At 42.0% G+C, this 11,156-nt stretch overlaps 2 protein-coding genes and 1 long non-coding RNA gene across 4 annotated transcripts; 1 reads left to right on the top strand and 2 right to left on the bottom strand.

Annotated features, from left to right (window-relative positions):
- Positions 1-779: 779 nt before the first annotated feature.
- LOC146258039 (uncharacterized) lies at positions 780-1,176 on the bottom strand. The gene is made up of 2 exons (XR_014729783.1): positions 1,102-1,176; positions 780-1,000 (listed from the first exon to the last, which is right to left on the bottom strand). It is a non-coding gene; the product is annotated as an uncharacterized LOC146258039 (long non-coding RNA).
- Positions 1,177-3,326: 2,150 nt separating this feature from the next.
- LOC146258038 (uncharacterized) lies at positions 3,327-7,790 on the top strand. Of its 2 annotated transcripts, none has more exons than XM_084672910.1 (6): positions 3,327-3,625; positions 3,741-3,792; positions 5,398-5,492; positions 5,816-5,971; positions 6,343-6,453; positions 7,350-7,790. In XM_084672910.1, the coding sequence occupies exons 1-6, from the start codon at positions 3,479-3,481 to the stop codon at positions 7,461-7,463; spliced, it is 675 nt and encodes a 224-aa protein (XP_084529036.1). In that variant the 5' UTR covers positions 3,327-3,478; the 3' UTR covers positions 7,464-7,790. The 2 variants fall into 2 exon arrangements, with proteins under 2 accessions (XP_084529036.1, XP_084529035.1); XM_084672909.1 differs by having other exon boundaries at positions 3,328-3,625; positions 5,305-5,492.
- gal (galanin/GMAP prepropeptide) lies at positions 7,791-10,736 on the bottom strand. The gene is made up of 6 exons (XM_084672911.1): positions 10,656-10,736; positions 10,415-10,469; positions 9,677-9,748; positions 8,769-8,855; positions 8,113-8,184; positions 7,791-8,011 (listed from the first exon to the last, which is right to left on the bottom strand). The coding sequence occupies exons 1-6, from the start codon at positions 10,734-10,736 to the stop codon at positions 7,950-7,952; spliced, it is 429 nt and encodes a 142-aa protein (XP_084529037.1). The 3' UTR covers positions 7,791-7,949.
- Between the last annotated feature and the right edge of the window lie 420 nt (positions 10,737-11,156).

Raw genomic sequence — 11,156 nt, 5'->3', positions numbered from 1 at the left:
TGTATGGACATGGGGGGGGCCTCAGGTGGGTCTGTATGGACACGGGGGGCCTCAGGTGGGTCTGTATGGACATGGGGGGCCTCAGGTTGGTCTGTATGGACATTGGGGGGCTTTGGGTGGGTCCCCGCAGGGAGCCATCTACAACCTGTGACTTCAGTCAGAAGCCCTGTAACACTGTTAGTGATTGGGCTGTAATACTGAGCTGTGTGATCAGCTCCTTTGTTAAAATAGGTATTTTATCTATATATTCATATATCTACCTACCTACATAACTGCCAATCTGTCGATTTACCAATGTTCCTATATATATATATATATAAATACGTATCTATTTATAGGCGGATCTCTCTGTTGAGGAGAGCATCCCCTCGCTGCTGGCTGTGGTGGCTAGCTTGACCGAGCAGGACCATGGAGGTTTTAAGGACCACTCTGGAAAGACCCTGCCGTGGTGAACCTTCTGAAGGCTGTGAGGATCGTCACATCTTTACTCCTATAGATGTTGTTTTTCATCTGTTGCTCTGAAGCTGGAATCTCAACCTGTGATAAACAACAAGCAGTGCACTATGTTCCAAAATGTATGTATATGCATTGTAATAGTGTATGTGTTAGTTGTGCAAGCAGGTGCTATTCATTAGATCTTTTTCATGATAATTTTTAACATAAGTGTTTTTAAAGTGAAGAATAGAGGTGAGTTTGCAATACTGTATCACATCAATACTGTATGAAAATGTGCTCAGTACTGCATATTAGGAAGAATAAACCACACAAGATGATTCCAATGCCATTCAAAAGTTTTATCTATTCCTATCTCCCACATGTTGATCAGTCTTTCGTCGGTACACATCAGAGAGATAAAGGTGGGGGTGTGGCACCGGGCTGAGGAAGGAGGGAGGGTGAGAGAACTGCAGAAGAGATTTGAGGGGTGGAGTCACACCAAGCTAAGGCTCCGCCATCTCCTCTGAGGCAAGAGAGGAAGGCAGGGTGTCCAGGGCACCAAGTTCTGTCGAGTACAATAGCCGTTATTCAAATGTATTTCATGGTTAAGGACTTGCATTCATAAAATGTAACCATTTGTATAACAATGATTTGTGGAGAACTCACCTTTAAGTTTCAGGTATGATAAGAAGTCAATGACGGTGTGTATTACATCCTCGTCCGCTAGTCTTAAGGCACCTGCAGTTCAGTCAAGACAATCACGTATTAGATTTGAGCAACACCTCCCGAGACTGCGAAAGACGGACACCACGCCCAACGTTCTCGACTGCCAGCTGTCATCGCCTGTGGACGTAGCTTTGGGCGGCGTTGCTGCTGGGGACTGAGTGCCACTCCGTGGATCGGACGCTTTGGGGAAAATGCCAGGCTGGTGTAGTTGTTAATTTAGGAAAGACTCTATACCTTGTGTTGGGTGGTTGTCATTTGGGAAGTGATTTCATTGTATTAGATCTAACTTTGTAATAAAGTCATATGTGAGTTGGTCATCTGTGTTGGAGTTGTGTGCTAGAGATTTATAAACCCTGTAGTGGGTGGAGTGGTCAAGGTGTGTCCTATTAATGGGCAGGCACTTGACATGTGTTTTGAAGTGAGTTCCAGTCATGTACAGAGGCCAAATGAAAGGTGTTATGACCAAACACAGTAGGACTTCTGGAATGATGAGCCTAATGAAGTCCCTTGATCTTAAATTGGGCTATTGCCCAAAGCACAGAGATGTGCACAAGATTTGAGAGGTAGCAAGGGGTCATTCCCAAGGATTAGGGTTAGAGTTAGGTCTTTGATGCCATTTTACCAAGTTATATCGCAGTAGTCAAATAGAGGAAGGATGGTCATTTTGTAAGCACTAACCCATCCATGTGTAAGCACTAACAAGCAAATATACTCAACAAGCAATCAGGGGTTTGGAATGAATACAAAGGTAAGATCATCTGTACTTTGAAATCATGGATGCAAATATCAGAGGAAGAGGCAAAATTGTCAGAATGAGAGGAGGTGGACAAGGGAGAGGAAGAATAAGAACAACAATCTCAAATGAGATCCATGCATATCTAAAATTCAGGGTCACGTTAATTTAGATATGCATGGATCTCATTGGTCAATGGTTCTTAAAACCTTTTTATAATAGTGTTTTCAATTCCTCCCAGTAGTGTGTAAAGGGTATTCAGAAGGTTGAATTTATTTCAGGGCTTTGTGTGTATTTTGAATGCAAAGTTAGGTTTATACGACAGATAATAGGCTATGGTTTTGACTACAGTGTTTGATTTTGGGTCAAGGATCATGGGTTTGGCCAAAACAGTCAAAGTATGAAGATGTGTGTTAGAGTTTGGTGAAAACACAGTACACCTTCAAGAAATTGTAGCCTAATATTTAGACTTTTGACCTAAAATCAAACACTATAGTAGAAACCAAACTTTGCATTCAGAATACACACAAAGCCCTCAAATAAATTCAACCGTCTAAATAGGACTACCCTTTACACACTGCTGGGAAGAATTGAAGACACAAGAAAATACGTCTCCGGGGGAGGGGGGGGGGGGCATTGTACGCAGCGTTGGCCCCACCAACATGTTTGATTAATCAAGTATGAGGTACCATGAAGCTAGTTAATTGCAGTGAATGGGCCTATATGCTAGTAGGCTATTATGCAATGTTTTGCATAAACTAATAGGCTAGGCCCACCTGGACATGATCCATCTGACGGATCGTCAACAAAATTACGAGTGAAGACGAAGAATAGAAAAACCTCTCCATAATAAAATACTGTGGTTAATATTTTGTGCTATTTTCACGAAACCATGGCCCGTTCCAGATGCAAGGACATGAATGGGCTCATTTTTCTCTTGCAAATGAATAATTCTAAGCCCATTAACTGCATTCCATACCAACGACAAGCACCTGGGTTTGGACAGTAGCTTGATGGGGTTTTCCCATTCAAAAACCAAGACAGATTAGATTTGTTAAGGGCTCGGCTATATCAGGAAAGATAGGGATGAAACCTATTGACTGCAATCTTCAGTGCTAGACTAAATGTCACACATTTTTCTCGCTGGCCTTTCATATTTCTTGAGGCTTAACGATTTAGAAATGTACAAGACTAATTAACTTGCTAGTTAGCGGTAACTCTTGAACTCTACTGAACTCTTGCAACACCTATCCTAAAGCACAGATGGAGGTTACAGCGCAGAGTACGAATCATACTATGACAATCGGGGTGGGGTCAACTTATTCTCCAGGGCGTAAAGTAATAGAGGGGGGGTTCCAAGTCTTAATTAGGGGGGTCAAGCCCCCCGTAATTCGAACCCTACAGGGTGAAGTAGGAGCAACATTCTCATTTGCTCCTGACTCTGCCACGCCTCTTGCAGGGTAGACAAACTTCGTGACTATAGACACTTAAACACATGTTTGGTTAGGAAGTTAAAAAAGGAACATATAACGCGTCGCTAACTACATATAGATAGAATATTGCCAGAGTAGCCTAGATTAAATCATGAGTTTTCATTTCAGCAAATGTCATTCCGTCTTGATCACCGGAGCTGGCAGAGGTCTCGGTCTGGCGATGGCAAAAGAGTTAGCGAATAGCAACCAACGACCAAAAACAATTATTGCGACTGCTCGTAATCCGGTTGCTTCAAAGGTAAGATCATGTAGGCCTATGTTATAGCCTAAAACGTAATAATAGGCTATTAACCTACAAACAACGTGACTCAAACGTGTTGCTATCTTATCCAAAATACGTGTTCATATTTTAGGACCTACAAGACCTTTCTAAGTCATTCCCTGGGTTTTACGTTGTGACACTCGGTGAGTAGCCTTCAGCTGGTCAACCACATTTATTATTTAGGCTTCAGTTAGACGAGTTGATATAATCCATCCAACACTTCGGCTATATTTTATTATTAAGGCTCTAGTTAGATGAGTTGATGTAATCCATCCGACATTTATATATTATGATATAAGAACAATATATATTTGCCACAATGCTAATCACAGTAGATGGCGCCACAACGTTTAATGTCGTAGTAAGCCTACCAAACACACTTGCTTCCATAAAAATAAAAAACTGAAGTGGACGATGGCTGAAAGTTTTTGTTAACTTTTTTTTGTTCAGTTTAGTTCTGAATGGTATCTCTTGTTTGGTGTTGTTTAATTGTATCTTGTTTAACTACATGCTCCTACCTAAGTGAAATCAGTTTCATATTCGAAATTCAACAGACATTCATATTCGTACCTCCGCTCGGGCTCCGCGTTATATTTAGGGATTGGGGTAAAAGAGTAGACAGTCCGAATGTTTCATCAATATCTTTGTCAAAAATTACCTCAGAAACTTCAAACTTGTTTCACATTCTTCTACTACTATCTGAATAAGTTGTCCAAGCTTTGGTTTGGTGATAAAGACGATTATTGATTAACCCATAGCCAATAAATCAATAAAAACACAAATATTTCAGTATTTCCTCAATATATTTGTCAAAACTGAACATATATACAAAGATATTGATAAAATACTTGAAAATGTGTGTTATTATTGATTTATTGGCTATGGGTTAATCAATAATCAACTTCATCACCAAACCAAAGCTTGGACAACTTGATCAGCTCGTATTAGAAGAATGTGAAACAGGTCTGAAGTTTCTGTGATCATTTTCGACGAAGATATTGAGGAAATACTTGAAAATGTGTATTTTTATTGATTTATTGGCCATGGGTTCATCATTAATTAACATGATCACCAAACCAAATGTTTGGCAACTTGGTCAGCTAGTATTAGAAGAATGTGAAACAGGACTGAAGTTTCTGTGGTCATTTTTGACAAAGATATTGAGAAAATACTTGACAATTTGTGTTTTTATTAATTTATTGGCCATGGGTTAATCAATAATTAACATTATCACCAAAGCTTGGACAAATTGGTCAGTCAGTAGTAGAAGAATGTGCAACAAGTTTGAAGTTTGTATGGTCGATTTTGACAAAAATATTGAAGAAACATTCGGACTGTCAACTCATATACCCTGGTCCCTAAATATGACGCGGAGTCTGAAGGAGGTACGAATATGAATGTCTGTTGAATCTGAATATGCAACTGATTCCACTTCGGTCATGCTCTTATGGTACTTCCCATTGGAACTTATTTAGTTTTCACAAAGTATGCTTCATGTTTTGGTTACCCACTATGTTTGGGGCTATCACGTTGTTATGGTCAGTTATGATCAGTGACCTATGCACTTTTGTAAAGCTCTCTTTTGGAAGTCGCTTTGGATAAAAGCGTCTGCTAAATGCGTTAAATGTAATGTAAATGATGTCACTCTGTTTAAGACGTGGCCAGTCAGCCCAGTATAGACGCGGCACTACAGGAAGTGAAGTCCATAGTGGGGGAAGATGGGCTAAACTGTCTCATCAATAACGCAGCAATCAACATTTCCAGTGATCTGAACACTGTCACACCTGAGGCCATGATGAAGACATTTGAGAGCAACACTGTTGCTCCTTTATTTGTCACCAAGGTATGTTATGTTGTGTCTGGTCTAGAGGACTCTAGAAGATCATTGGATTCTGGAGTATAGAACATATAAATTGGATAATATAGCATATGTGTATACCAGCCTACGTATTATATACATATATTATATTTGTGACATTTGAAAGCTCACAAGACAATATCTTTGTTATTTTGGGTTTAAAAAGAATGCCTCAAAACTTTAGTAGTTACAATATAATTTAGACAGCATTCTATTCAAAATCAATCCCTGATGTATCTGTTGACAATCAAACATACACAGATTGCGTTGTTTACATTATTGTTTGTGTTTCCGCTTGTTTCTCACAGTCGTTCCTGCCGCTACTCCACACAGCTGCTGCCAGGGAGACGGGGCTGGGGATCCACAGAGCTGCCGTCATCAACATGTCATCCATCCTGGGCTCCATCAGCTGTAACTGGGGCTCTGCGGCTGCCTTCAAGAGCTATGCCTACAGGACCTCCAAGGTTATACATCCGTAGGACGCTCCAACGTGTCAACACTTGTTATTATATTTGTGTTTATTAGATTTGACATAGTTCTCACTTGGGGTCCATTTCATTTGCCACACAATTTGATTCAAAACTATGTATAAATACTGCATATGGTATGTACAGCAGATAATCACCAGAATTGCAGAATTCAAAGAGTATTTCATGGTTTGCGCCAAGGAATGGTTTGTATTTTTACCAGACACAGTGGAACAATAGTATCTTAACTACAGTATCACTTACACAATTCTGATCTTAGGACAGTGCTGTTATTACTATCATCAGAACAACATTGTCTAAAACTATGTTCTCCCATTAATCTAAAGTAAATCATTGCTGTTGGCCAGGCTGCTTTGAACATGGTGACAAGGTGCCTGGCTACTGACCTGGAATCAGAGGGGATCCTGTGTGTGGCGCTGCACCCTGGCTGGGTCCGCACGGACATGGGGGGGCCTCAGGTGGGTCTGTATGGACATGAGGGGGCTCAGGTGGGTCTGTATGGACATGGGGGGGGGCTCAGGTGGGTCTGTATGGACATGGGGGGGGCTCAGGTGGGTCTGTATGGACATGGGGGGCCTCAGGTATCTGTATGGACATTGGGGGGCCTCAGGTGGGTCTGTATGGACATGGGGGGGGGCTCAGGTGGGTCTGTATGGACATGGGGGGGGCTCAGGTGGGTCTGTATGGACATGGGGGGCCTCAGGTATCTGTATGGACATTGGGGGGCCTCAGGTTGGTCTGTATGGACACGGAGGGGGGGCCTCAGGTGGGTCTGTATGGACACGGGGGGGGGCCTCAGGTTGGTCTGTATGGACATGGGGGGGCTCAGGTGGGTCTGTATGGACATGAGGGGGCTCAGGTGGGTCTGTATGGACACGGGGGGCCTCAGGTTGGTCTGTATGGACATGGGGGGCCTCAGGTTGGTCTGTATGGACATGGGGGGCCTCAGGTTGGTCTGTATGGACATGGGGGGCCTCAGGTTGGTCTGTATGGACATGGGGGGGCTCAGGTGGGTCTGTATGGACATGGGGGGGGCCTCAGGTGGGTCTGTATGGACACGGGGGGCCTCAGGTGGGTCTGTATGGACATGGGGGGCCTCAGGTTGGTCTGTATGGACATTGGGGGGCTTTGGGTGGGTCCCCGCAGGGAGCCATCTACAACCTGTGACTTCAGTCAGAAGCCCTGTAACACTGTTAGTGATTGGGCTGTAATACTGAGCTGTGTGATCAGCTCCTTTGTTAAAATAGGTATTTTATCTATATATTCATATATCTACCTACCTACATAACTGCCAATCTGTCGATTTACCAATGTTCCTATATATATATATATATAAATACGTATCTATTTATAGGCGGATCTCTCTGTTGAGGAGAGCATCCCCTCGCTGCTGGCTGTGGTGGCTAGCTTGACCGAGCAGGACCATGGAGGTTTTAAGGACCACTCTGGAAAGACCCTGCCGTGGTGAACCTTCTGAAGGCTGTGAGGATCGTCACATCTTTACTCCTATAGATGTTGTTTTTCATCTGTTGCTCTGAAGCTGGAATCTCAACCTGTGATAAACAACAAGCAGTGCACTATGTTCCAAAATGTATGTATATGCATTGTAATAGTGTATGTGTTAGTTGTGCAAGCAGGTGCTATTCATTAGATCTTTTTCATGATAATTTTTAACATAAGTGTTTTTAAAGTGAAGAATAGAGGTGAGTTTGCAATACTGTATCACATCAATACTGTATGAAAATGTGCTCAGTACTGCATATTAGGAAGAATAAACCACACAAGATGATTCCAATGCCATTCAAAAGTTTTATCTATTCCTATCTCCCACATGTTGATCAGTCTTTCGTCGGTACACATCAGAGAGATAAAGGTGGGGGTGTGGCACCGGGCTGAGGAAGGAGGGAGGGTGAGAGAACTGCAGAAGAGATTTGAGGGGTGGAGTCACACCAAGCTAAGGCTCCGCCATCTCCTCTGAGGCAAGAGAGGAAGGCAGGGTGTCCAGGGCACCAAGTTCTGTCGAGTACAATAGCCGTTATTCAAATGTATTTCATGGTTAAGGACTTGCATTCATAAAATGTAACCATTTGTATAACAATGATTTGTGGAGAACTCACCTTTAAGTTTCAGGTATGATAAGAAGTCAATGACGGTGTGTATTACATCCTCGTCCGCTAGTCTTAAGGCACCTGCAGTTCAGTCAAGACAATCACGTATTAGATTTGAGCATTTATTGTTACATGACATGGACATGTAGGTTTAACTTTGGCGGAGTGGATGATCTAAGGGAAGAACTCCCTGCCTCCTCGATGCAACACATACATACATGACATATGAGGCAGGAAGCAATAGAGATATAATCCCCCGATGGATAGAACATACAGACAGCATGGGGGAGAAGGGGACGGTGGAGGGTGGCAGCAGCACTGATCATACAACAACCGAGTGTGCGTATCCGCGCGTCTTTTAAAGACGCCTTATCGGACGTAGCCCAATGGATATGTGCTGCTAACATGGGTGTGGTAGTGGGTGGAGGAAAGGAAGGTGGAGTAAGATGCCTTACATCCCCGATGACTGACGCACTCTGCCCGATTGCCCTGCCTGAACTAGCTGCGCTTATAAGCAATAAGGATTCTGGGACTTCTTAAAGAGTACATCTGACAAGACTGATGTTAGGCAGAGCAGCATTATATCTGTACTCTGTGTCATTAACAACTGAAGGTTAAACACACATCAGTAAGCAGCGAGGGATGTTACAAGAGAGCTTACTTACCTGTTTTGAAGTCCTCATCTACAGGCATGTCTCTCTTCCCTGCCAGGCCATGGCGGTCACTAAGGGTCCTGTGGCTGTCTATGCCATCTGGACAACCAAACAAAGTCCAGGTTACCACAGCTTAGCCTCTACATGTCTCAGCAGGCATCCTACTGCATGTGCATCACAGGCACATCCACTGCAGCCCTGACTAAAGCTCACATGAAGGCCCTCAGCGAGTGCTTTTGTTGTGGTTTTGAGTACGTTTTGTTTAGTTTCAATTGTCATGAGTCGGAAAAGCAACCTGCAGGGCTTGAGTCGCGGAATTGCTGTAGAATTAATCACAGTTGAGATGCATGAAGCAAAGGCACATGCACATTCATGGGAACAAAAAAACACACAAAACCCAAAGTCTGAACATAAATGATAAGGAGTCTCTTGGCATGCCTAGGAAACACATCGGAATAAACAAATAACAAACAAGAGAAGTAAAAGAAAGCTGACTACTTAATCGACAAGGGCTGTCCATCTCAGAGATCCTTGTATGATAAATGTAAATCTAGATGGGGTTATTAATTGCAAAAAAAAACTAAAGCATATTATTTCCCACCAATAACATTTGAAACGTAACTTTGCCAGGCAGATGTAGTAGACAAGGTTAACACCTGTTCATAAACAGCTCATTCTTATGACGTTACCTATGCATGCTTGTAAGTAACCCTAAAACATATTAATTATGACCAGAGTCTCCTGTCCAGGCAAATAAAGAATTGCCTTAACATTTCTGAACAACAATTTCACTAACTGGTCATTGGATGTGTTGCTTTGTTTTGATTTTTCTTTTACTCTGCAAACCATAAAGTAAAATGAGCAAAGCAGACGAAGCAATTCCCTTTGCCGACTTCACCGTCCTGCAGGAGCCATCTTACATTGACCCAGCCGCTCCTCCCTGCCCCTCGGACTGGGAGAATCCTTTATCTGTATTAGGTGATCAATACGACCTGAAACACAGGGATGGGCAGGGCATTTGACCTGAACTTTTATCAAACACGCACCTGTCATTCTAACAGGATGCTTTATACCCTGAGCATGAACATCTTTTATTGATCGTCTGGTTATATTGCAACAGCGACAGTTGGAAGGCAAATACACAGAAATGGAGTTCAGGGTTTGTAGCTATCATACAGTGAAAGGCAACTTATTCCACCCAAATAAAAATCCCTCTACTTCTTAACTGGGTGATCAGACTATTTAATAAAATACATTAACTATGAATAAATAAATCCAGCTTCAAACAGGTGAAGTTTCAATAAAATGTTCCCTGACAGAGAAGTGGATGAGAGACAACCTTTGTGGAAAGAAAATGACTTCAGATTCATAGTGTTCAAATTTACTGGAGACTTTATGGGGCTCACAAGTACACAAATGATGAATGGTCTATCAGGTTATCCATATTATCTGCTACTGCACTGTGGGCTATTATTGTGAAAGCTATCCCTGATGCACAGGCAATAGTGACTACAGTTGTGTGAATTCATGCCACACTCATCACCTTAAGTATGAAAGGTTTTAAATTATGGAAATGTTAGATAATGCAACAGTTGTAAGCTCTAAAATGGATTTCTGTTGATAAGAGAGTTCTATAACTTCCCGTTTACAGTACTCACGGGGACCGAGGAGGTAGCCAGCGCTGTTGAGAGTCCAGCCTCGCTTCTCTTTAGCCTGTATGTTTAACAGGTGTTATGAGATGAGAAGTGTAAACACACGTCGATCAATTGTCTTATGTAAGCCTACATCTTCCCATTAAACTTGATCTGAATTTCCCTTTGGAATAAAATGTTTCCACAACATTTTTGATTACATGCATTATTTTCCAGAGAAGTAAGCAAATGAATGTAGCCTACTTACCGCAATGACTAATCCAATAGTCTCTGACAGAGCTGCGCAAAATATGAGCGCCACGCACAATAGCCCCTTACACTTCTGCATCTAAGGATCATAAAACTGTCAATTTCCTACAAAACAAATATGCTAAGTCATATCATTCTAAAACGAAAAACACAATAAATAAAAAACTTAGTAGCTGCTTACCTTTGAATTTAAGTTTTCTTATTGTTTAAATAAAAAAAGTTTAGATTCTGAAAGATTTGTAAATGTGCTACCTCATAGAATTATACTGTGTGGAGTTTACGTGGTGCTTCTGTTTGACAGAGATTTTAGTTGGCTTTTATAATCCACCACGAAGAAAAAAATCTTAAAAGGAAAGGCGTACCTGCTAAAATGTTGACGTCAATCGACCGCCTCCTTCTCGTAAGAGTGCATGTCACGATGCTAAGAAAATTACAATAATATCCTCATGTTCTCTTCTTGCCATCAATGACAGTGTATTGGACAACAACAGTAATAGTC

The sequence above is a fragment of the Hypomesus nipponensis genome, chromosome 14, assembly GCF_054491055.1.
Source record: "Hypomesus nipponensis isolate SF chromosome 14, ASM5449105v1, whole genome shotgun sequence".
NCBI lineage: Eukaryota > Metazoa > Chordata > Actinopteri > Osmeriformes > Osmeridae > Hypomesus > Hypomesus nipponensis.
This window is presented reverse-complemented; position numbering and strand designations above follow the sequence as displayed.

Bases quoted from the DNA above. Each gene is read 5' to 3' on its own strand.
- LOC146258038 (XM_084672909.1), top strand. From the start codon at position 3,479: ATGAGTTTTCATTTCAGCAAATGTCATTCCGTCTTGATCACCGGAGCT. The intron at 3,626-3,740 runs GTAAGATCATGT...TTCATATTTTAG, and splicing joins GTAATCCGGTTGCTTCAAAG to GACCTACAAGACCTTTCTAA. The intron at 5,493-5,815 runs GTATGTTATGTT...TGTTTCTCACAG, and splicing joins CTCCTTTATTTGTCACCAAG to TCGTTCCTGCCGCTACTCCA.
- gal (XM_084672911.1), bottom strand. From the start codon at position 10,736: ATGCAGAAGTGTAAGGGGCTATTGTGCGTGGCGCTCATATTTTGCGCA. The intron at 8,856-9,676 runs GTAAGATGGCTC...TTGGTTGTCCAG, and splicing joins GGAGGAGCGGCTGGGTCAAT to ATGGCATAGACAGCCACAGG. The intron at 8,012-8,112 runs GTGAGTTCTCCA...TGTACTCGACAG, and splicing joins ATCATACCTGAAACTTAAAG to AACTTGGTGCCCTGGACACC.